Below are 23164 nucleotides of genomic sequence, written 5' to 3' on the forward strand. Positions count from 1 at the left end.
ATGAGCCACCGTTCCCTACACGTTAGAAAAATTAGTATCAAATTCAATGTTAGCTACGTTCCACACCTTTCGTTATCTTTCACTTTCAGTCACTCTCTTTTAGCGTTTTGTGTCCATTTGTTCGTTGTCTGTTCTAAGATTCCAAACTGGTGAGTGTGAAATAAGTCGAAACAGTAGGCTCTTTTGTTTAAAAAGAGATAACTACTACCGTAAGTGAAGGTATGTATAATTAAGAATAACAATGTTGTGATGTGATCCATTAGAATTAGACCATAACCAGTACCACCAAATTATTGTTAATTTAAAATATTTTCTCTTTATTTATGATTATTATGAAATTATATGTTATGTGAAAAACTTTCTATTCATCGATGTTCCACAAAACTAAATTTTAAATCGAAAACCTGATTTTTTACCCGTTAACCAATCAAATGAATGAATAAAATTCATCAAAATAATATTTCGATTTCATAGAGATGAACCGGTGAATCCAACTAAACCAAACATTATCTATTCGGTTCAGTTTCCAACTTCTCGGTTTAAGCAAACCGGTTTTCCTTCACCTTCTCTCTCATTCTTGACTTTTGCGGCAGCAGAAAGAATCTTCTCGCCGAAGCGATTCTTCTCGGAGACCTGTTTCAAAAGCAAGTGAGAGAACTGTAAAATTGAGAAAAATCGGAAAACAATGGAGAACCGAGATGATCTTAACTCGATTCTCCCGTACCTTCCACTTGTAATTCGTTCATCGTCGCTGTATTGGCCGCCGCGAGTGGTGGAGGCCCTGAAGGCAATGTCTGAAGGACCATCTCACAGCCGAGTTGACTCAGGAGAGGTTCTACGGCAAGCAATTTCCGATATGAGAAGATCCTTATCTTGTTCAACTCTCGAACCTTCTGCTTCTCATGGCTACGCTCTTCTCTTTGACGAGGTAACTTTGATTTCTTATTGAACTTTTGTTGATTTGCTTTTGGAATTGAGTGTATCTTCAACAAACCAAATTCTGGTAATTGCAGCTGATTGGTGAGAAAGAATCAAAGAGATGGTTTGATGAGATTATCCCGGCGTTGGCGAAGTTACTCCTTAAGTTTTCATCTCTATTGGAAGAGCATTACCAAAATGCTGATAGTATCGTTAGTGGAATCGAAACAGGTCTACGTTTGTTAGATACCCAACAAGCTGGCATAGTTTTCCTCAGCCAGGTATTGATGCAAAGTGATATAATCTAATCCTACATTTTACAAAAGAGTGCTTAATCCTACAATCTTATGTGTTCTTACTAAGATAATGACCTGGTGTTGTTGAAGATATAGTTGTGTGTTTCTCTATGGATTATTGCTTTTTTCTCACGTGTCCATTCCACAATCAATATTGCAGGAGTTGATTGGAGCTCTTCTTGCATGTTCCTTCTTTTGTTTGTTTCCGGATGATAATAGAGGTGCAAAACACCTACCAGTCATCAACTTTGATCATTTGTTTGCGTATGTGATCTCTCGCTTTGTCTTCTAAACTTTTCCTAAAGAATTAGGCCTACATCAGGGTTGTTTGGAAGAAATGCAGAATATTACTGTGTCAGTCATTTTGGCTTAAGTTATTAGTGATCAAGCAAGTATTATGAAAGAAAGGGGATTTTAATTATGTATTTCACTGACAATCATACTCGAGAGTCAGAGTCTAAAGGAATCATATCCTGTAGAGATCGCTTATGGGATTCAGTCTCCATTGAGAGTTCAGTTATTAGACTTGGTTTAGCTTGTTGTGAAGAAAAACACGTACGTATGTGACTCATTAGCTATCAGATGTCATGTCAAGACTTTTTTTTTCTTATCTAAAGTTTACTTGTGGTATCTATCTAGCGTGCATTGAGTAAATTTCATTTGGAGTCTTGGACTTTATGTACATGTAGTCTGACATCAGACTTTCCCTTTCTTTTCAGGACCCTTTATGAAAGTTATAGTGAAAGTCAAGAAAGCAAGATAAGGTGTATTATGCATTACTTTGAAAGGTTTTGCTCCTGCGTGCCTATTGGTACTGTTTCATTTGAACGCAAGATTCTTCCAGCTGAATACCAGAATTCTTCTACCACTGCTCCTGACGCTGATTTCTGGAGCAAGTCTGAGTTTTCCCTTTGTGCTTTTAAGGTGACAGATATTGGGTTGTGGATTTCGGTACCTTGTACCCCTGAATCTGCAAATGCTTGTACATTACTTCTTACCGACAGCTTTCTTGTTACAGGTTCACTCTTTTGGGTTAATTGAAGATCAACCTGACAATGCTCTTGAAGTGGACTTTGCGAACAAGTATCTCGGAGGTGGTTCCCTAAGTAGGGGGTGCGTACAGGTTTGAGATTCATATTAGATTTTAGATTTCAGAAGCATGCATCATCCTTGAGTTCATTTTCGTTGTTCACAATATCTATTGTAAATCAATGGTTTAGGATTTTTCATTGATTTCTAAGTGGATTCTTCTGCAGGAAGAGATACGCTTCATGATCAACCCTGAATTAATCGCTGGCATGCTTTTCTTGCCCCGAATGGATGACAATGAAGCTATAGAAGTAGTTGGTATAGAAAGATTTTCATGTTACACAGGGTGAGATTTGATAGTTTTGTAGCATTGATCTGTGTTTACTTAATATTGGCTGATTACTGATTAGTCTCTGTACTTTGATACGTATATGGACCAATAGACTCGTTTCAGAGTATTTGTACAAATCCTGATTGAGGCACGTTGAAAAATAGTGAAAGAAGTGTCTAAATTATTGCTTATGTTGTAGGTATGCATCGTAAATAAGAGTAAGAATTATGTATTACTGACTTATAAATGGCAGATAGTTGGCATCTAAATGATCCAATTGTCAATAAAGGTTAATATTTTTAGTTACTTTAAAGTCTATGATTTTTCTTTGCTGTAGGTATGCATCTTCGTTTCGGTTTGCTGGTGACTTCATTGACAAAAAGGACAAGGATCCTTTCCAAAGACGAAGAACCAGAATTGTTGCAATAGATGCATTATGTGCCCCGAAGATGAGACACTTTGAAGAGATTTGCCTTTTACGGTATGTGAAACCTTCTTTTGGGCATTCGTAGGTTTTTCAGACAATCCACAGTTTGTGTCGATACAACATTTTGAAGTTTTGCTGATATGTTACCTCTATGCTCGTTCATTTTTCACTTGAATTCTAATGGCTGCTTCTCTCCCTCTCTTTCCGCTTTTTCCAGGGATATTAATAAGGCTCTATGTGGCTTTTTAAATTGTAGCAAGTCTTGGCAGCACCAAAATATGGTCATAGATGAAGGAGATTCGGGTCTTCGACATACAGACGCTAATACGGTTGGAATCATCCTACAAACTTTTAGTATCGTTTTCATTAGTAGCCAATTTAAATTAAGCTTCAGAAAAGTAAATGTTTAATACTCCTTTATTTTTTCTCTACTGTTTCTGATGCAGTCACACGAAGCTTTACTAAATGATGTTGAAATGAGTAGAGAAAAGCCTGCTAACAACCTTGTCAGAGATTTTTATGTGGAAGGAGTTGATTGCATGGATCATGAAGATGATGGTGTCGCGACTGGGAATTGGGGATGCGGTGTTTTTGGAGGAGACCTAGAGCTAAAGGCTACGATTCAATGGCTTGCTGCTTCCCAGGTACCTTTTTGCATCATCGGCTAAAATTGATGAAATTATAATTTTGCTGGATTGTACAAGTTGAGTGCCAATAGGAGATAAGAATAAAAACATAAAGATCATTTCTATCAGAAACAACAAACATAAAGAAGCCGAGTTTGTTTTGACTGTAAGAACACACTAAATTTTTCTAGAATGAAATTCAAATTTTCCAAATATTCGGTTCGTATGATAAAAAATATATAGCGGTTTTCATTTGACGCTTCTTACTTAATTTGGTCATGGCTATTTTTCAGACTCGAAGGCCATTTATATCATACTACACGTTTGGAGTGGAGGCTCTCCAAAACTTAGATCAGGTAACATCCCTTGCTTTTTAAATCTCCACATTCTGGAACCTCTCTTTCAGTTTCTGCTTTTTCTCCTCAGATTTAAAAACGGACATTACTAAGAATTGAGTGTGTAGTGAGTAGATAAAGTATCCTAAAATTGTACTGATCAGGTCTTGGGTGAACATTAATTGATTTTGCAACTGATACATACTCTTACAAGGACAGGTGACCAAGTGGATTCTTTCCCATAAATGGACTGTTGGAGATCTGTGGAACATGATGCTAGAATATTCTGCTCAAAGGCTCAACAAACAAACCAATCTTGGCTTCTTTTCGTGGCTACTTCCATCTTTAGCTACCACGAACAAGACTATCCAGCGGTCTTGACTCTGCAAATTCGCTTTCATTAACTTGTTTGATGCATCCTCATACTGTCTCTATGCATTTTACCACATGAATATGTAAAAAGTCATTTCACCAGTTCTTTATCCTCAAGCATAATTTGTTTAGGCGCGATTGTCTTGCTAAGTTATGGTTTTGGTCAAATGTTAGAATCAGTCTTTGTTTGAAGGAACTTTTTGTATTAACAGTTGAAATTTCAGGGTTATCCTGAAATCTTCCGGGAAAAGTGTATGGTCACCAACATTTGTTGTCAGAGGACATGAATTTGACTCAGTCTCTCAGGAAAGCGTGTTCCTGTTTGACTTTGGTGCCATCTGATAGAAATAAAATCAAATGGGTTTCTTTTTCTTTTCAGCTACAATAGTCAACGGACTAAGTCATATAGTTGCAACATCAAATGTCCATTCCTTTAATCATTTGCAAACGTTTGTCTCCTACTTTTCAAATCTCTTTCAGGCAGTAAGGATGGAGAAGAGGGCAGATCTTAGGTCAATTCTTCAGTATTTGCCTCTTGTAGCTCAGTCTTCATCGCTAGTTTGGCCGCCTTCTGTTGAAGAAGAGCTCCAAACAATGTCTAGAGGACCGAGTGATTCAAAGGTTAACTCGGGAGATGCTCTTACCTTGCATATCAGGAATATGCGGAAATCCCTCTCCTTGAATGCTAATGATCTCACACCTTATGCGTTACAAGGGTATGCTCTTTTCTTTGACAAGGTAACAATTCTTCTGTCTTTAATCTACTTTCGTAGTTGTTTGTGTTATTTGATGCATTGTCTCTCTTAAGGTGAACACTTGGCGTGGAGCATTAGGAAAATGGTATTGGTAGGCACTCAAATTACTCACAAACAATTTTTTTCTTGTGATGCAGAAAATTTCCAAAGAAGAGTCAGCCAACTTTTTTGGTGCGGTGGTGCCTGCATTGTGTGGATTACTTCTCCAATTACCTTCCATGTTAGAAAAACATTATCAGAAGGCAGATCATGTTCTTGATGGTATTGCGTCCGGGCTTCGTCTATTAGGCCCTCAAGAAGCTGGAATTGTGTTACTTAGCCAGGTATACTCTTTGAATCCAAACAAACAAACAAAAACATACACTGTGTTGCATTAAATAAAAGATGATATAGTAACGTTCTAGTAAGTTTTAGAGGTGAGGTTACTTGATTTTTACAACCAAGCTTCATTTCTCTCCTATTCTACTTAATTTTCCCCTTGCTATATTTTCTGCCTTCTGCAGGATTTGATTGCTGCTCTTCTTGCATGTTCATTCTTTTGTTTGTTCCCTGAAGTTGATAGACGCTTAAAGAATCTTCAAGGAATCAACTTCGATGCATTGTTTTCGTATGTGGCTCCCTCATTATCCTTTACAAAGTTACGAGTTACAACCATATGCCCCAAACTCACAAATCCTAATTCTTGTGGTTTTTAAGGTTTCCATATATGCGTCAATGCACGAAGCAAGAAAACAAAATAAAGTGCCTTATCCATTACTTTGGAAGAATATGTCGATGTATGCCTACCGGCTTTGTTTCATTTGAGAGAAAAATTCTTCCGCTGAAATACCATCCTCACTTTGTTTCTTATCCTGAGGCTGATTCATGGGCTAATTCTGTCACCCCACTTTGCTCCATTGAGGTAACATAGAAACACTCAGACCAAGCCTTCTTCGCAGTTGAATCCATTTCTTTGGGATGATTCATGAGTATGCTTTAGGTTATTCTCCTCTTGATCCATTTTTTATTGGAGTAGGTTCACACCTCGGGAGCTATAGAAGATCAACCAGGTGAAGCTCTTGAAGTGGATTTTGCAGATGAGTATTTTGGAGGACTTACTCTGAGTTATGATACTCTACAGGTCTGACTATTACTTCCTTTTTTTTTTTCTCTTCTTTAAAACTCTACTATCTCAGCTACTAAACTCTACTACTTATGTAGGAAGAAATAAGGTTTGTGATCAACCCAGAACTTATCGCCGGCATGATCTTTTTGCCTCGTATGGATGCAAATGAAGCAATTGAAATTGTGGGCGTTGAAAGATTTTCGTGTTATACTGGGTAAGTAAGTAGATGTTCTTTTTAGGATCTTTTTAGGTTAGATGCTAAACTTATTATAGGATCGTCACAAAATCTTAACTCATGGTGGCTCCATTCAGGTATGGACCTTCGTTCCAATATGCTGGCGATTACACAGACAAGAAGGATTTAGACATTTTCAAGAGGCGAAAAACGAGAGTCATAGCTATAGATGCCATGCCTGGCCCAGGAATGGGACAGTACAAACTTGATGCCCTCGTTAGGTAATCAAAACTTGCCTTTCAGCCAATTTATCATTCTGATTTCTTATATAGTTTGTGAAATTCTCAACTGCTCCTTTTGTTTATATAGAGAGGTTAACAAAGCTTTTAGCGGCTACATTCATCAATGCAAATATAAAATTGATGGATCTCTTAAGATCCCACTTAAGACAGACACTAACAATACTCAGCTTGAAGCATCATCTTCTGTAAGACCATCAAACTTGGATTTAGCATACTTTGTTAAGATTTTTTTCCTGACTTTTCCAATGTTCATTTATTTTTCCGCATAGAGGCAAGTTCCTCGTACATCAGATTCCGCGAACCAAGTTGTAGAAAGCTCTCAGAGATGGTGTCTCGATCATGAAGAGAAGAAAATTGGTGTAGCTACAGGGAACTGGGGATGCGGTGTGTTTGGAGGTGATCCAGAACTAAAGGTCATGCTTCAGTGGCTTGCCATTTCACAGGTACTCTTCTCTATTTTTTTTTTTTTGGCAACATAATACAAGATCAGCTGTACTCTTCTCTATTTTAAAATAGTATATCTTGCAAAACACAATAAGCATATTCCACCATACTGTGATAACACTCTCGATCTATAGTCGGGAAGGCCCTTCATGTCATACTACACATTTGGCCTCCAAGCCCTGCAAAATCTCAATCAGGTTATTAGAATCATAATTCATTAAACAATGGTACCACTCTTTCTCCCATTTCAAAAACCTTAAATGCTGTATCTATGTTTCTTTTTTCAGGTGACCGAAAGGATCACTTTGGAAGAAATGACTGTAGGAGACCTATGGAAAAAGCTAGTTGAGTATTCTTCAGAACGGCTCAGCAGAAAAACATGGCTTGGCTTTTTCTCGTGGCTCATAACCTCACTGTCTACCTAGAGGGCCAATTGAGCCAAAGTTATATTGTATGTTCTTTTCTGAATTATGTGAGATAAATCCATGCCTCTGTGTCTGTTTCTGACATCTGAAGTCTAATAATACCTCAGTAAATAAAGTCTCTCACTATGTAATTTGTTTGTAATTCCGATCTTATATCTGCTTATAGGATTTTACTCGGACATAATCAAAACCAGTTGTTTGTTTCGGGCGACTATTGTTTATGTTAGTATGTGATAAAACTAGACAAAAACAAACATTTTCCGTAAAAACAAAGGAACCATTATAAGGAATGAAATATATCAGCACAATCTTATAATAACACTCTCAGTCAACTTAACATTAAAACCCCACAAAAGAATAACACCTAGAAAAAAAAAGGACAAAAAATCCAAAAAACCATATCTTCCAATGCTTTGGAAAAAAGCTACTTGCATGGCATCCCACGGCAATAGAGATAAGAGTCCACAACCAAAACCAAACCAAAAAAAAAAAAACCAAAAAAAACGGAGAGAAATTAGTATTTGACAGAATCTTTAGTTTACAGCCGGATCTCGAGATCCCGTTCTGTGACGGAGACCAGTGAGCTCCCCTCATTTGCCACTTGTACAGCCTCATGAGTCATGACGAGTCGTATCCTCGCATACCTCAGCCAATAAATTTAGTCCCTCGCAATCTTTAACTGGAACCGGAACTCGATTGGTCAACCTTCTCCTTGGAAGGTCAACAAATAATCTCCTCTGCCACTCTTCTTGTGCCTCGATAATAGTGGAGCCAGAATTGAAGATGGAGCTAGATCTGTAGCCGGACCAAGAGCGATAGCCAGAGCTGGAGCTGGTTCCGGAGGAACGAGAGCAATATAGAGCTTGTCTGGGGAGCGGAAGGACCAAATCTGAAACCTCTGGCCTCTCCTTAGCCTTTTAACGGGACAGAAGACGACCTTGTTCCACCCTGAAGCCAAGACGTAGTTGGAATTGGACCCCATATCCCATCTCCTGAGGTTAAGATCCTATGTTTGACCCTTCAAACCCACCAAGGTAAAATCTAATCCTTTTTTAGTCTATTTTCTGTGATGTTTGTCTACGATTTCCAACTCCTCATCGTTCATTAAGTCCATATCCACTATGTCGTTCCAGGGAATCAAGAGACGGGCCTCGCGTTTGTTGACATCACTCTCTTTAAGAACCTTCTCCCTCATTATCATCTTCGCGCCCGTACCATTCTTTTCTCTCATCACGTTAACCAGCCATTCCGGCGTCCTACCTCTCTCTTGAACCACCGCCTCTCTTTCTATAACCGGGGCCTTTCTTCTTCTTACCGTGTTGGAAATTACCACTTGTCCACGCCTCTTGGAGGCTACATGGCACAAACTTGGAGAACAAGCATCAGGATTAGGGTTTTGTACAGGGGCTTGATTCTCACACCCATGAATCATCTTCTGTCGTTTGCCCGAGCTGCAAGAGATCATCATCGTTGTCCTCCCTCTCTCTCTCTTGCTATCCTTCACACTAGCATGATGAGCGTTGGGGGATGTTTTTTCCTTTCTCCTCAAAATATCTAAAAGCTCTAACCATTCCCTCCGTGGCTAAAGATAGAATATCAAACGCTCTCTTCTCTCGCTGAAAACGCTTGAGTTGATCATAATCAGCTCTCTCCATCGTTATCAAATATAGATACAAAAGAAAAGAGTCAAGCGGCAGAGAGAGGAGTCATATAGTCTTTACTTATATAGTCCCAAAGCGACCAAGGTGAAATGTGTATATATATTAAATCGCTAGTAAATCTTTTTTTTCTTAGTGTTAAGATAATCTCTATATAATTTTAATTAGTTTCAGATAATCTCTATATGAAACCTCTACAATATCCTTTTTTCTTAGTGAAGAATTTTGAAATGCACCCGCCACACGCGCGACTAACCCAAAACTCACCCTTGCTGATTTTTAAAAATATTTTTTTTGCTTGCTGGTGGAGCCAAATAATAAACAAAATTAGTCATAATAGGTTACTTAAATTTTAGGTTTCTATCGAATTGTCCTAAAACATTATGCGGCCACCATCAGTAACTCATTCTATGCCCATTTTGTTGTCTTCTACACTAATTTGTTATAATGCTCCTCTACTTCGTTCTTATGACTTTGAATTCGAATGGCAGACCGAATATAGCCTTTGAATACTTAATTAATCAGAGTGGTGAGCTGTAGAGACTTGAATTTGTCTGAATAATCCTTTCCAAGTTTCTTGATTTACAAGGAATGTTATAATAAACTAATCTATTTAGTCAAAAGAGTAAATGTCAACGGTGTTAAGTTAGGTTTCTATATATTTATGTTGTGGCTTCGATTTTTAGAAAGAAACCTGCAACCTCACATTGAAAAGCAAGAGAAAGTTGAAAGACATAAGAAAAAAATACGGAGCAATGGAGAAAAGAGAAGATCTTGAGACGATCTTACCCTACTTGCCGTTAAAGATTCAAGATTCGTCTCTGTCTTGGCCATCACCGCACTTGGTGGAGGTTTTAGAAGCTATGACCAAAGGACCGAGTCACAGCCGAGTGGATTCGGGACAAACTCTCTCTGATTTCATCTCTGACATGAGACAAGCTCTCTCTTTGACTTGTCATCTTTCTTCTTCATCACTTGAAGGCTACGCTCTCTACTTTGACGAGGTAACAAAAACTCATATATATTTTTAAAAAACTTTTCCGAATCATTTGGATTTGATTGAATGATTAATGTTTTGGTATGGTGCAGAGGATGTCGAAAGAAGAATCAATCAGATGGTTTAACGAGGTTTTACCTGCAATGGCTTGTCTTCTTCTAAGATTCCCATATCTCTTGGAACTACACTATCTAAATTCAGACAACCTTATCAATGGAACCAAAACCGGTCTTCGTGTCTTAGGCCCCAAGAAAGATGGCATTGTGTTCCTCAGCCAGGTATATCTTCCAAATCCAAACACTTTAATACAGAAACAAAGTTTGATTTATGTTTTGTCCATGGCAGGAACTTATAGGAGCATTGCTTTCATGTTCTTTCTTTTGTTTGTTCCCTGTCGATAATAGAGGCTCGAATCATCTACCAATCATCAATTTCGACAAACTATTCGGGTGAGTACACATTCTCAAACAAATTTCATGTACAAAGTCAAGATCTAAGATCTTGTGTTGACCTATTGCAGAAGCCTAATTAACACGGGACGAAATGAGCATCAAGAGAACAAGATAAAGTGCATAACTCATTACTTCCAGAGGCTATATTTATGTATCCCTCCTGGATTTGTCTCATTCGAAAGAAAGATTCTCACTTTAGAGAAAGATTCTTCTGGTCTCGAAGCTTTTCCTGATGAAGGCTTTTGGAGAAACTCTACTGTCAAACTCTGCCCTGTTGAGGTAATTAATTAACCAACCAGATGAGATTAATGTTTTTGATATTTAATAGGATCTGTAAAGGGTTTGTGTGTAGGTCCATACTTCTGGTTTGATCGAGGATCAAAGCGTTGAAGCTCTTGAAGTTGACTTCGCCAACAAGAACTTAGGAGGTGGCGCTCTTCGCAAGGGATGTGTCCAGGTCTTTAAACCCTAAACCTAAATTCCTTTTGATCTTGTGAAGTTTCCTGATGTGAATAATTTCTTCGAAACATACAGGAAGAGATTAGATTCATGATCAACCCAGAATTGATCGTTGGGATGCTCTTCTTACCAACCATGGAAGTCAATGAAGCCATTGAAGTTGTTGGTGCAGAAAGATTCTCTCATTACACAGGGTACAACATGAGTGAATCTGTCACGACATTAATTGACACTTTATGTTTTTAAAATGGCTGTCTACTTTCTGCAGATATGCATCTTCGTTTCGGTTTTTTGGTGACTATATTGATACAAAGGAAGCAGATGTTTTCGGAAGGCGAACAACGAGAATCGTAGCTATAGATGCTCTGCGTCACCCAGGAGTCTCCCAATACAAACCTGAATCCCTCCTCAGGTAGTGTTGAATAGATTCTTACATTGTCAAGTCTTATATCATATTGTTTCTTAACATTTCTCTCTTTTTTTATTTTCCAAAAAAAAACATTTCTTCTTTTTTTTTATCCCCCTTTTATTTCCTCTTTAAGTCTTGGGAGATTTATTCATGTGTCATACATTTTAAGTACTACTAGGTAACAATCCGCATAGTGCCGGATAAATCTATGCAAATAAAATTAAAATTATGAGTAAAGTTATTTTTGGGATCTAAAATTTGTTTCTATAAAAAAAAATATAACCCGTGAGAATATGTTTAGATCAAATTATTATGTATGAAATATATGTATAACCCGCTCTTTTTCATTCTAATTCTATGCAAGATTTTTTTTCTTCTTAATTCTTTATTTTGTGTAAGTATGTTTCACCCGTGAAATATTATACCAATGATATTAAATAAGTCCATTCCCTATAATAATGATTATTGTGATAATTTTATTTTAGAAAATTTAAATATGTGAATAGTAATCAATTTTTTTAATATGTGAATAAATTCCGGTTTTGAAAACGTGTTAAAACTAATGATTTTATATTTTAATAATTAAATATATTATAAAAATGAATAAAATAAATTTTAAATTTGAAATGTTTGATTTTTTTAATTAATTGTATAAAGGAATATTGCTTAATTATTCAATAGCAATTAAGTGTAAATATCCATAAAAATAAGGGCAATAAATTCATTGGTGTCTCGAGCTCTCTAACGATGACACATCAGCATTTTCTTGAGAATGCTTCTCTATTACCAGAACCATACAAAACTCTTTTGTATTACTATCATATTTCAGGTCTATTTTCTACACCCAGCATATCCTTGTTGCACGTTATAGGAAAAAACGTAATTGCCATTGCCACATCAGATAATCGCGTCGCCACGTTAGAAATCGCTGACGTGTATTAAATAACTCAACCGTAAAGCGCTACAACAGTAATGACGACTGACGTACGGTATGTTGCGGCTAATTTATGGAAATGGTTGAGTTATGAGCGGACGACTGATTTACAAGCATAACTCAACGTGTACTTACGACTGATTTAATAAAATCTGTCTGAGTTATGAGAACATGGCTGAGTTCTGTTGAGTTAAGAGCAAAACTCAGTCATAAGAACGGCTGAATTTTTACCCGATGGTTGAGTTGTCAAAAATTTGGCTGAGTTAATACTTTGACACGACTGAATTAATTTTCACCGACTGTATGAGTTAATAACAACGGCTTACTTATGAGATGTCGTTACGGCTGAGTAATGATTAAATACTATAACTCAGCCGTCATCAGCTGACTTATTGGAAAACTCAGCCATTTGAAGGCTTACTTAGTAGCAAAATTTTAATTACTAGAATATCATTTAGTTACGGCCGACTTATTAAACGTTACAGCTGAGTTACATATTTTCATTTGAGTTATAACATTAAGCGGCTGAATTTGGCAGCCGTTTTTTTGTTTTTTAATTACTGTAATAGTATTCATGTTGCGACTGAGTTATAATTTTGTTTTTTGGCTGATTTACATGTTCGTTTGGTGGCTGACTTGCCACTTCGGACACATCATCCATGTCATCATCTTAGGAAATACAAAACGTCTTTTTTTCGATTCTTGTTCTTCACCTAGTTCAAAAGTGAAGGATTTACATGTTCTTCACTTTTTAATTTTCCTCATTCTTTTTCATTTTCGTTCATGGATCCAGTTCCAGTAATTGTTGTTTCCGGTAATTGGATAAAGAAACACAAATATATATTTAACACCTACGATAGAGGGTGTAGAGTTGTGCAGATAGATGCAAAAACAACGCACAACAACCTTGTTAAGTTGGTTCTCGATGACTACAGATTGAAAGCGTTGAGCCATCGGCTAAAGCTGAGCTACATGTTCTCGAACAAGGTTTGTGTCGGCTGAGTTATTTATATACAGCCGAGTAGCAATATAACTCAATCGTCATATGAATCTACGAGACCTTTCGTTTTCCCTTAAGTATTATAACTTAGTCATCAAGTAATAAAATTCAGCCGTTTACTTTCAGTTATTTTTTGTTATAAGTCAGCCACAAAACATTATAACTCAGCCGTCATATGACGTGGCATAGTTTTGCTGATTATTTTTTAAATATTTTGAAATTAAAAATGAAAAATTAACCCAAGGTGATAATTGTAATTACACTCACGACACTAAATATATGAGTAATTTTTTAGAAAATGTATAATATACCAGCAATATTCTATAACATCTCAGTAATTTTTTCTTAATTCTTTCTTCGTCAGAGAGACCAATAAGGCTCTTTGTGGTTTCCTCCACATCTGCAAGAATCAGAGTAAAGCGCTGTGCATTGATCATGAAGATGGAGTTGGTGTTGCTACAGGGAATTGGGGATGTGGTGCTTATGGTGGAGATCCTGAGCTCAAGTCTCTTCTTCAGTGGCTTGCTGTATCACAGGTCAAATCTTACACTCTTATCTCCAACATTTGCTTGATTAATTACCAACCAATGGCTTTTCTTTTGCTCACATTTTTTTTCACTCTTCTCAGGCAAGAAGACCTTTCATGTCTTACTACACTTTTGGATTTGAAGCACTACATAATCTTAATCAGGTTTAGTCTCTCTCACGATATCAAATTACAAGATAGAACAATTTTCTGTGCTGATCATTATGGTGCTTTGCTACAGGTAACAGAATTGGTTGTATCTAAAGGATGGACAGTGGGATACTTATGGAAGAACCTGGTCAAGTATTCGAACCAGAGGTTGAAAAACAAGAAAAGAAGAGAACCTAAACTTGGTTTGTTTGATTGGCTTATTTCGATCAAATCTTCTTAATAGCGAAACAAATCTCATTGTGATTTCACTTTTGAGATAGAGGTGCAAAAAGGAAAATGAAATAGTTCCATTGTTATCATCCAATTACATTAGGAAGGTAACAAACTTTATTGAAAGAAGATCCGCACAAAATAACATAACACTTAGAACACAAAGATGATAACAATCAAATACAAATCTGGATATGGAGCTGGAGCTGAAGCTGGAGCATAAACAGGAGACGGAGGTGGAACAAGGTATCCAGGCATGAAGACGATTGGGTAATCCCTTCTGCTTCTCCTTCTCCTTGGGGTGTTAACAAATATCCTCCAATCACTCTCTGCATCCATCTTTGCGCACACTCGGCAAAATTTGTATGGCTTTCTCTGCAAGAACGAATAGCAAATAGTTGATTGGTGGAGAGATTGTAGGATGGATGATAAGAGAGGAAGTTTACTACTTAAATAGATTTTATTTCTTATTTATTTTTTGGTCAAAACTTTAGGTTCTTATTTTTCCTACTCAGTCATTTGTCTTTACTTCTTTATAACAAAAGTAATTTCATTTGTATTTTTCTTGTATTTTGATTGGCCGGTCTTTTCTTTTATTTGGTAAAATATATTTTGACATAATTAGTGATTTTCAAATATGTTTAAGTAGGAATCCAAAAGGAAATGTATAAGAAACTTTTCTATTTCATGCATCAAAGAAAAAATAAAAAATTATTAGTGTGTAATGTGTCACGAGGTCCGAACTCGAGGATAAACAAGTTAAATGACTTAGGTACACTAATTGTTTCAAAATATAAAATGTTTTAACTAAAAGCACGTAGATTAATAAGTGTTTTCTTTTAAAAAGTTCATCCAATTAGAAATAATACTGCATAACATAAAGTATTAAATTAATCTAAAAGTTGCATAAAAACTTGAAAACATCTTCTTTTTTTTTGACAACAAGGTACAAATTGGCTCAAACAAGCCAATACGAAGGAACATTGTTTACATAGGTAACTAAGTGCGGAACTGTGTGAACTCGACGCGGTAAATCATCCGCTTTACCATTCTGAAAGAGAGGGACGTAGACTAAAGAAAAAAGAAACAAAATCCTCTTTATCCGCTTGTACGTCCTCCAGATAAGGTGTAAAAGCTGGTCACTCGGAAGGTGAAGACACCATCTTCACTAAGTCGGAGCAGTCGGTAAAGAAGACGACAGATTGGTTATCCGTCTGAATCATACAACGCATAGCCCAGATAAGGGCTTCAATCTCGGCATGATAAGGTGAAAGACTACGACGAAGGTTGGCAGCTCCCATAGTAGGGACTTCACCCATGGGCGACGTGTAAAACCATCCTCTACCTCTGTATCGATCTGTCGCTTTCCAAGAACCATCTACAAAACACATATGACTCAACAAAGACCCAGGAACCCCTAATCCCCCAATTCCACAGGGTCCAACCGCAATGTTAATATCCGATGCTAATACCATATCCTCAGTCTGGGCCACGACCCAAGCTTTTGCCTCATCATTTGTTAACCACAAAATTGCAAGGGGGTTTGAATCCATGTTACTGAAAAGTATATCATTGCATGCTTTCCAGATATACCACATGATCCATGAAATATGTCTTGTGTGGGAACATTTGTAAACCGCCAAAGAGGAAATCCATGTTTGTGAAAACTGATTCCGAAGGGAAAACGCCTGGTACCATCGGGAACTGCGACAAAGCCCAATCCTGTCTAGCGACGGACATTCGAAAAGGGTATGATAAATCGTCTCCTCCTGAAAGCCACACAGACCACACGTGGCATCACAACTCATACCACGTTTCCTTAGATTAGCTGTAACCGCCACACAGCCCGAAAGCACTTGCCACATAAAGTGACAAAGTTTCGATGGACAACGAATTTTCCACACAAAAGCTTGTAAAGATACAAAGTCCCGCCCAAATAATTTCGGCTTAGCGGAAGCCATTATATTTGATCGAAGTATATGGTACCCTGATTTTATCGAATATTTACCAGACTTAGTAAAATGTCATCCCAACAAATCTGGTTTATCCGGTTGTTGCAACGGTAAGACAGAAATTATAGCTACATCTTCCGGAACAAACGTAGCCGTAAGCTGAGCCATATCCCAGGAATTAGAACTTCTGTCAATAAGATTTGCAACACGGAGCAAAGGATCAGATGGTGACCTTGTGCTTAGTGTTGGTCTCGGGAATTGAGCAGGGATCCATGGGTTAGTCCATACAGAAATGGAAGCACCAGATCCTACCCTTTTAATAAGTCTTTTATTAACCAGAGAGCGAGCAAAAACTATACTTCGCCACCCATAAGATGGCGAGTAAGTTTAATTGGATCCAAACGATTGGAATGTCGATAGTATCAACTTTTAAACACTCGTGCAAAAAGTGAATCTAGGACTGTGATCAAACGCCAAAGCTGCTTCGCCAGCAGGGCGGTATTATAATCATCCAGACACCGGAAACCCAAGCCCCCTACATCTTTACCACTACACAGCTTATCCCACGCCACCCAATGTAACCCTCGTGATTGTCCAAATGAACTCCACCAAAAATTAGAAATCGCACTAGTCAACTTCCTCTCGACCGTTTTGAGTATCCAAAAACACGACATCACATAGGTAGGAACAACTTTAGCAACAGACTTGATTATGAAACAAACAAATCTCCTCTAAAACATCCTATGTTATAAAACGGAGGAAGTATTATGTTTTGCAACTCGCCAATTTTTTTTTATGATAACGGTGATATCTTTAAAGCCACTGAGTTTTCTTTTTTACTAAATAAGTTTTTATTAAAAAAACATGTAATAAACTTTAGATACATATCAAAGCTAATACTCTTTATGTATCAAAGAGTGTAATTTCAATACGTAATAAACTTTAGATACATATCAAAGGTAATACTCCTTACGACAACTATGTAAATTTATAATATACTATTTTTAGATACAATAAAAATACTTTACTAATCAAGAAGTTGAAATAATAGGGATAAAATGAAATTAGGCATGCGAGTCTCCTCATTTTAGAAAAACTATGGGTGGAAATGGTTGCATTAGGGATGAATAAGTTGAAAAAATATGAGTTGAATTTGGTTGAATAGCATTCAACTCATTCTTCCATTAAATATGAGATGAGTTGAATGAGTTGTTCATTTCTCCAGCTTTTTTGGTTGAATGGGTTGAATAAGTTTTCCAACTTATTTATCTCAAATGGTAAAAAATTGGCTGAATAATCATTCAACATATTCAATCTATTAATTTAAGTCATCGCACCCTATGAAACAAATGATTGGGCTCTTTTCACATTAATTTTTTTCTGTTTTTTTATTGGGCTTTTTTGTAAAGAATTGTTTTACAAATTAAATTTGACATATAAATCCTTGTAAAATGCCTAGTGGGCCACCTCTCTAACACGGGACAATGGGATACTTATGGAAGAACCTGGTTAAGTATTCGAACCAGCAATTGAAAAACAAAAAAAGAAGAGAACCTAAACATGGTTTGTTTGATTGGCCTATTTCGATCTAATTTTCTTAAGCGTTGACTCAAAATATTTGTATTTTGGAGTGAAGTGTAAATGAAATAAAAAGTAAGTGAGAAAATACTATCCAATGCAAAAAGGAAAATGACATAGCTCCATTGTTCTCCCTAAGGAATGTAACAAACTTTATAATTGAAACAAGATTTGCACAAAATAACATAACACTTAGAACACAAATATAATAACAATCAAATACAAATCTGGATATAGAGTTAGGAGCTGGAGCATAAACAGGAGACGAAGGTGGAACCAGGTATCCAAGCATGGATACGAATGAGTAAACCCTCATGCTTCTCCTTCTCCTTGGGGTGTATATCCTCTAATGACTCTCTGCATCCATCTTTGCACATACTCGAGGAAATTTGTATGGCTTTCTCTTGAAGAACGGATAACAAATAATTGATTGGTAGAGAGACTGTAGGGTGAATGATAAGATAGGAAGTTTACTAGTTAAATAGATTTAGTTTCTTCTTAGTTTTTTTTTTGGTCAAAATTTTAGGTTCTTCGTAGTTCTCTTTTTCCTACTCGAGTCATTTGTCTTTACTTTTTTTCATAAAAGTAATTTTGTTTGTATTTTTCTTATATTCTGATTGGCCGGTCTTTTCTTTTGTTTGGTAAAATATATTTTAACATAATTAGTGATATTCAAAATATATTTAAGTCGGAATGCAAAAGGAAACTTTTCTATTTTCTTTCATGCGTCAAAGAAAAAGAAAAAAAAAGTATTAGTGTGCAACATCCAACATGTCACGAGGTCTAAACCAGAGGACAAACAAGTTAAACGAGTTAAAGTCACTAATTACTTTTATGTTTTGCCGCTCACCAATTTTGTTTTGTGATACCGGTTATATCTTTAAAGCCACCAAGTTTGTTTTTCATTCATATTAAAGCTAATGCTCGTGTAATTTCTAACATGTTGCGCATAAACAAAAGTAGATATGTAAATTTTTTAGTATACTATCTTTAGATACATTAAAAACTTTTTCTAATCAGTTAGTTGAAATAATCTATACTAATAAAAAATAGAAGCTATAAGCTCCTTAAGGCGTCCATCTAAACTTTAAAACAACCAATAGTGATTAAACACCTTACTAATTAACATTTTTAAAAATCTCCAGAATTTTCTATATTAAGAATTGTTTTAAACAACCTATAAGGATTTGACATGTCATTCATTAATATTTTTTAAATTTCCAGAATTTTTTTAAAAAAATAAAATTTTAAATTTATGGAAATAAAAGAACTATATACAATATCCCACATCGGCTAGAAAATTTTTAGACTATGATTCAGAACCAGTATAAATAAGATTAATATGCTTCCAACAACGAATGAGCAGGAAAACTTGATTTATCAAGCGTCCAAGTTTATAAGTTTTATTCGGTTTGATCTAGTTTTTTATTTGATCAAATTAAAACTTTAAAAAGTTTTAAAAAACTATAAAATTTTTAAATATTATAAATATTGAAACTTTTTAAAGTTCTTAGCTTTCAAAAGTTTTTAAATATTATAATTTTAAAATTTTAAAATATTATAAATATTAAAACTTTTTAAAGGTTCAAATTTATCTTATTTTTTATTTTTATGAGAAAAGAAATCATTTTGTTCTTGGAGTTTGATGGATTAATAAGTTGTGTGGTAGTTTAAAAAAAGATTTTTCAGTTGAAGAATGTGAAGAAGTTGACGAGGAAAAGAACAAAAAGAGTATATCGAATAACCAGACGGTAAAAATAATGATGACTGACGATTACCACAAAATTTGACAATAGAAATGACAAGAAAGAATATGAAGAATAAGAAAACATTGAATAAAAAACACGAAAACATAGGTGGTAGCTATCAATTAAATATGAAAACGAGTTAAATTCATGATGATAAAATTGTTTTGTTTTTCTGGTGGTCAAAGAAATAGTTTAGGATATGTGAGATCATCAGTTTAATTCGCCTCGTTTGGATGTCGAGTTAAATTCATGATTTTTTTATCAGATTTGATTTTATATCACAACTGATTTTTATATTTCAAAAAATTATGTATCTGAAATTTAACTTTTTCCTTAATACTAAATTAAATGTTTTATAAGTATTTTACTTCCGTCATCAATCATATATAGTTTTTATCAAAATATATCAAATATATCCACACATAGCGTGAGTTCAAAACCTAGTAGATAATAAAATGATATTAGCCATTGAACATACAAACGACATTATTTATGAAACAAAAAATAAAGTCTTAAAACGATGTTATTTGTGAAATAAAAGGAGTACTGGCTAATTAAAATTTCAAATAAAATATACAAAAATATCACAGAACCTTTAGTTACGTTGTAGTTTGGATCACTATTTTTATTGGATAATGCGTATCACTTCGACTTTAATTGACGAGTTTTGGCCTACCATTCTATCTCAATTTACAAAATTGGGGTTTCATGAGGCCTTGATTTTTTTTTTTATTAAAAAAAAAAAAAATTCGTTGGGGAAGACAAGCACAAAACAAATAGTTTTTTTTTTCTATCATGTGGCACATTCAAGCTTCAGGTTGTTGCCCGCACACTCCAAGTTTGTTGATTACTACACATTTGGATTTGAAGCTCTAGACCATAACCTAAATCAAGTTTTGTTTCTCATTTACTACATTGAAATTATAAAAGAGAGGAACGTTTCGTGCTGATCAATTTATATTGCCTTTTGGGATATATAGGTAACGGAATAGTATCTAATGGATGGTCAATGGGAGATCTATGGAACAAACTGGTCGAATATTCGAACCAGATCAAGGTTAACAAGCAACATGAAAATTAAAGAAGAAACCCTAAATTTGGTTTGTATGATACATTTGGCTTATAACTTATTTCGATTGCATGACCATAGCATTGATTCAACACGTTGGTTATAACAAAACATAAATTATTTTTGTCTGACGTGTCATACTCCTATTTGATATAATTTTGGTGTACGAGTCTATCCCAATTAACAAACAGAACAGAGGTTTGTGTAGGGTTCTAAGTTTTGTTTTTGTTTTTGTTTTGCTGGGGAAGAAGAAGAAGAAGCAGAACCAAATACAGTTTTCAAATCGACTTGCAAAAATTCAAGCTTTTACATTGTTTCCACCACAAAACAACTCAAGGTTTGTTGATTTTTTTCTATTCAATAATATTTTCTTCCTCTTGTCCTTGTTTTTTTGTTTGTCTGGGCGATTCAATTTTGGAATTGAACTTGAAAAATCTCTTTGGGTGTTTAAATTTTGTTTTGCAGGAGGAGAAATGATTCTTCCATATTCGACACAGTTCACTTGCACTATTCAAGAAACTGGATTTAGCTCTTCTCTATTATTATTTCCCCATTTCAGAAGACATCGTTTTGACGTTTTCGGTTCGGTAAAGATTGCTTCCTCCTCCTCCTATTCGGTTAGTCTCCGAACCGCATAATTCTCTTTAGTTTTGATTACATGGAGTCCCTAATTGTTTAAAGTTGAAACCTTTTTGTTGTGCTCTGACGTATGGGGTGGTAAAGAAGGGGAATGTTATGAGGTCAAGAAGAAATGTGAAAGCTTTTGGGTTAGTTGATAAACTTGGGAAGAAGGTATGGAGAGAGAAAGGAGAAGATAGTGACAGTGAAGATGAGGGAGATGAGGAAGTGAAAAAAGATACCTCTGAAGGGAGTCTTGATGATCCAGAAGAGAGAAGAGAATGGAGGAAGACGATAAGAGATGTTATTGATAAGCATCCCGATGTCGAAGAAGATGAAGAGATTGATATGGTTGAGAAGAGGAGGAAGATGCAAAAGCTTCTTGCTGATTACCCACTTGTTGTGAATGAAGAGGATCCTGATTGGCCTGAGGATGCTGATGGTTGGGGTTTTAGTTTCAACCAGTTCTTTAATAAGATAACGATTAAGAATGAAAAGAAGAAGGATGATGATGATGAAGATGATGATGAAGGAGATGATAATGAGAAGGAGATTGTTTGGCAAGATGACAACTATATACGCCCGATTAAAGGTCTCAAAACTGCAGAATGGGAAGAGACGGTGTTCAAAGATATCAGTCCTCTCATGGTTCTTGTTCACAACCGCTACAAAAGGTTTGTTGTAGTAACAGTTTGTTTTACTGTCAAAAATTTTAGAACATTTAAAACTATTTCTGACATTTGTTTGATTAGAATTTATCTTCATCCCTAATTTTGATTGTTATTTAGGTTGTTTTTGTTTATGTATTCAACACGCTTTAGTGTTTATAAAGTGTTATGTATCCAACACACTTTAGTTTTTAGAAAGTGTCAATCTTTATTGTATTTATAGACGGTTCTGGCTCTCTCTCTTCTTGCTTAGATTTGACTTCCAGATGGAATATAGTAGTTCTAGCTTTGTTGTCAAAATTTGATACGTGTTTTGGCTAATTCCAGGCCAAAGGAAAACGAAAAATTCAGGGAAGAATTAGAGAAAGCTATTCAGGTAATATGGAACTGTGGACTTCCTTCACCAAGGGTAAGTTTTTGAACATCTCTTTACCATTTCCAAAACCATTCTTAAATTCTGCTGTCTGTTATGTTCTGTGCTTTAATCCTCCTCCTGGGTCATTATTACTTCCAGTGTGTTGCTGTTGATGCTGTGGTTGAGACAGATTTAGTCTCTGCATTGCAAGTATCTGTGTTCCCAGAGATCATCTTCACTAAAGCCGGAAAGATACTATACCGTGAGAAAGGTATTGTCTCGAAACCTAAAACCGTTCAGTACCGAAATCTCTAACCTTATTGTTGTACTTACAACACTTTAACATATTTTCAGGCATTAGAACAGCAGATGAGCTTTCAAAAATCATGGCCTTCTTCTATTATGGAGCTGCAAAACCACCTTGTTTGAATGGTGTGGATAATTCGCAAGAACAGATTCCTTTAGTCGATGTAAGTGTCAATTAAGTATAAGCCTTTATGATCTTTGTAAAGTAGTTTCTTCCCTAGTATGAAGAAAATGTATGAACTGAAGAAGTAATCAATCTTATGAACGTGAAATATATGTTTTTTTTTTTGGTTTTTGAAATTGCTATTTATAGAAGATGATAAATTATGAGTCACAGAAGCAGAGACTTCGCGTCCGTAAACACTTGATCACCATGTTTCTCTCTCGTGTGACGTGCTCTCTTCTCCCTTTCTCTCTCGCTCTCTCTCAATCTCTCCTTCTCATTTCCTCTTCATGGTTGGATTCGTTCCGGTTTCCAAATTTCTTCATTTCGTGAGTTCTTTTGATCTTCTTC

At 35.8% G+C, this 23164-nt stretch overlaps 5 protein-coding genes and 1 pseudogene across 14 annotated transcripts; 4 read left to right on the forward strand and 2 right to left on the reverse strand.

The window, feature by feature from the left end:
- The first annotated feature begins 347 nt into the window (after positions 1 to 347).
- Positions 348 to 4712, forward strand: LOC104749684 (poly(ADP-ribose) glycohydrolase 1). Of its 5 annotated transcripts, none has more exons than XR_015584581.1 (12): positions 348 to 928; positions 1014 to 1199; positions 1375 to 1478; positions 1934 to 2138; positions 2233 to 2337; positions 2471 to 2589; positions 2687 to 2773; positions 2912 to 3055; positions 3219 to 3330; positions 3448 to 3645; positions 3921 to 3983; positions 4182 to 4712. XR_015584581.1 is itself a non-coding variant. In XM_087491633.1 (11 exons), exons 1-11 carry the CDS (start codon positions 686 to 688, stop codon positions 4341 to 4343), a joined length of 1641 nt encoding a protein of 546 aa, XP_087347759.1. In that variant the 5' UTR covers positions 348 to 685; the 3' UTR covers positions 4344 to 4712. The 5 variants fall into 5 exon arrangements, 2 of the variants coding, with proteins under 2 accessions (XP_087347759.1, XP_087347760.1); XR_015584583.1 differs by having other exon boundaries at positions 2233 to 2327; XR_015584582.1 differs by lacking the exon at positions 2687 to 2773 and having other exon boundaries at positions 2233 to 2327.
- Positions 4692 to 7730, forward strand: LOC104749683 (putative poly(ADP-ribose) glycohydrolase 2). 2 transcript variants are annotated; one of them, XM_087491631.1, is made up of 11 exons: positions 4692 to 5072; positions 5227 to 5412; positions 5593 to 5696; positions 5786 to 5990; positions 6105 to 6209; positions 6290 to 6408; positions 6507 to 6650; positions 6739 to 6856; positions 6941 to 7114; positions 7250 to 7312; positions 7403 to 7730. In XM_087491631.1, exons 1-11 carry the CDS (start codon positions 4692 to 4694, stop codon positions 7538 to 7540), a joined length of 1737 nt encoding a protein of 578 aa, XP_087347757.1. In that variant the 3' UTR covers positions 7541 to 7730. The 2 variants fall into 2 exon arrangements, with proteins under 2 accessions (XP_087347757.1, XP_087347758.1); XM_087491632.1 differs by lacking the exon at positions 7250 to 7312.
- A 250-nt stretch (positions 7731 to 7980) lies between these two features.
- LOC104753344 (B3 domain-containing protein At2g31720 pseudogene) lies at positions 7981 to 9195 on the reverse strand (annotated as a pseudogene).
- On the forward strand, positions 8861 to 14779 carry LOC104749685 (poly(ADP-ribose) glycohydrolase 1-like). Its single transcript, XM_010471362.3, has 10 exons — positions 8861 to 10202; positions 10288 to 10473; positions 10541 to 10644; positions 10716 to 10926; positions 11000 to 11104; positions 11182 to 11300; positions 11375 to 11518; positions 13814 to 13985; positions 14078 to 14140; positions 14217 to 14779. Exons 1-10 carry the CDS (start codon positions 9954 to 9956, stop codon positions 14364 to 14366), a joined length of 1503 nt encoding a protein of 500 aa, XP_010469664.2. The 5' UTR covers positions 8861 to 9953; the 3' UTR covers positions 14367 to 14779.
- Positions 14780 to 15495: 716 nt separating this feature from the next.
- On the reverse strand, positions 15496 to 16317 carry LOC147925094 (uncharacterized). The gene has a single exon (XM_087492482.1). The coding sequence runs from the start codon at positions 16315 to 16317 to the stop codon at positions 15496 to 15498; it is 822 nt and encodes a 273-aa protein (XP_087348608.1).
- Positions 16318 to 20738: 4421 nt separating this feature from the next.
- Positions 20739 to 23146, forward strand: LOC104749689 (thioredoxin-like fold domain-containing protein MRL7L, chloroplastic). 5 transcript variants are annotated; one of them, XM_010471369.3, is made up of 7 exons: positions 20893 to 21040; positions 21169 to 21320; positions 21430 to 21995; positions 22317 to 22398; positions 22504 to 22615; positions 22699 to 22814; positions 22964 to 23146. In XM_010471369.3, the coding sequence occupies exons 2-7, from the start codon at positions 21177 to 21179 to the stop codon at positions 23144 to 23146; spliced, it is 1203 nt and encodes a 400-aa protein (XP_010469671.1). In that variant the 5' UTR covers positions 20893 to 21040; positions 21169 to 21176. The 5 variants fall into 5 exon arrangements, with proteins under 5 accessions (XP_010469673.1, XP_087347766.1, XP_010469671.1 ...); XM_010471370.3 differs by having other exon boundaries at positions 21169 to 21290; positions 21427 to 21995; XM_010471368.3 differs by having other exon boundaries at positions 20921 to 21040; positions 21427 to 21995.
- The last annotated feature ends 18 nt before the right edge of the window (positions 23147 to 23164 follow it).

The sequence above is a fragment of the Camelina sativa genome, chromosome 16 (genome assembly GCF_030686135.1).
Source record: "Camelina sativa cultivar CO46 ecotype springtype chromosome 16, ASM3068613v1".
In the NCBI taxonomy this organism is placed as follows: domain Eukaryota; kingdom Viridiplantae; phylum Streptophyta; class Magnoliopsida; order Brassicales; family Brassicaceae; genus Camelina; species Camelina sativa.

Coding starts and splice junctions, on each gene's coding strand:
- LOC104749684 (XM_087491633.1), top strand. CDS start 686: ATGGAGAACCGAGATGATCTTAACTCGATTCTCCCGTACCTTCCACTT. Junction 3,056..3,218: donor GAAGAGATTTGCCTTTTACG/GTATGTGAAACC, acceptor CGCTTTTTCCAG/GGATATTAATAAGGCTCTAT. Junction 3,331..3,447: donor GACATACAGACGCTAATACG/GTTGGAATCATC, acceptor TTTCTGATGCAG/TCACACGAAGCTTTACTAAA.
- LOC104749683 (XM_087491631.1), top strand. CDS start 4,692: ATGGGTTTCTTTTTCTTTTCAGCTACAATAGTCAACGGACTAAGTCAT. Junction 6,210..6,289: donor TGAGTTATGATACTCTACAG/GTCTGACTATTA, acceptor CTACTTATGTAG/GAAGAAATAAGGTTTGTGAT. Junction 6,651..6,738: donor AAACTTGATGCCCTCGTTAG/GTAATCAAAACT, acceptor TTGTTTATATAG/AGAGGTTAACAAAGCTTTTA.
- LOC104749685 (XM_010471362.3), top strand. CDS start 9,954: ATGGAGAAAAGAGAAGATCTTGAGACGATCTTACCCTACTTGCCGTTA. Junction 11,519..13,813: donor AAACCTGAATCCCTCCTCAG/GTAGTGTTGAAT, acceptor TTTCTTCGTCAG/AGAGACCAATAAGGCTCTTT. Junction 13,986..14,077: donor AGTGGCTTGCTGTATCACAG/GTCAAATCTTAC, acceptor CACTCTTCTCAG/GCAAGAAGACCTTTCATGTC.
- LOC147925094 (XM_087492482.1), bottom strand. CDS start 16,317: ATGGCTTCCGCTAAGCCGAAATTATTTGGGCGGGACTTTGTATCTTTA.
- LOC104749689 (XM_010471368.3), top strand. CDS start 21,177: ATGATTCTTCCATATTCGACACAGTTCACTTGCACTATTCAAGAAACT. Junction 21,996..22,316: donor GTTCACAACCGCTACAAAAG/GTTTGTTGTAGT, acceptor GGCTAATTCCAG/GCCAAAGGAAAACGAAAAAT. Junction 22,616..22,698: donor GATACTATACCGTGAGAAAG/GTATTGTCTCGA, acceptor ACATATTTTCAG/GCATTAGAACAGCAGATGAG.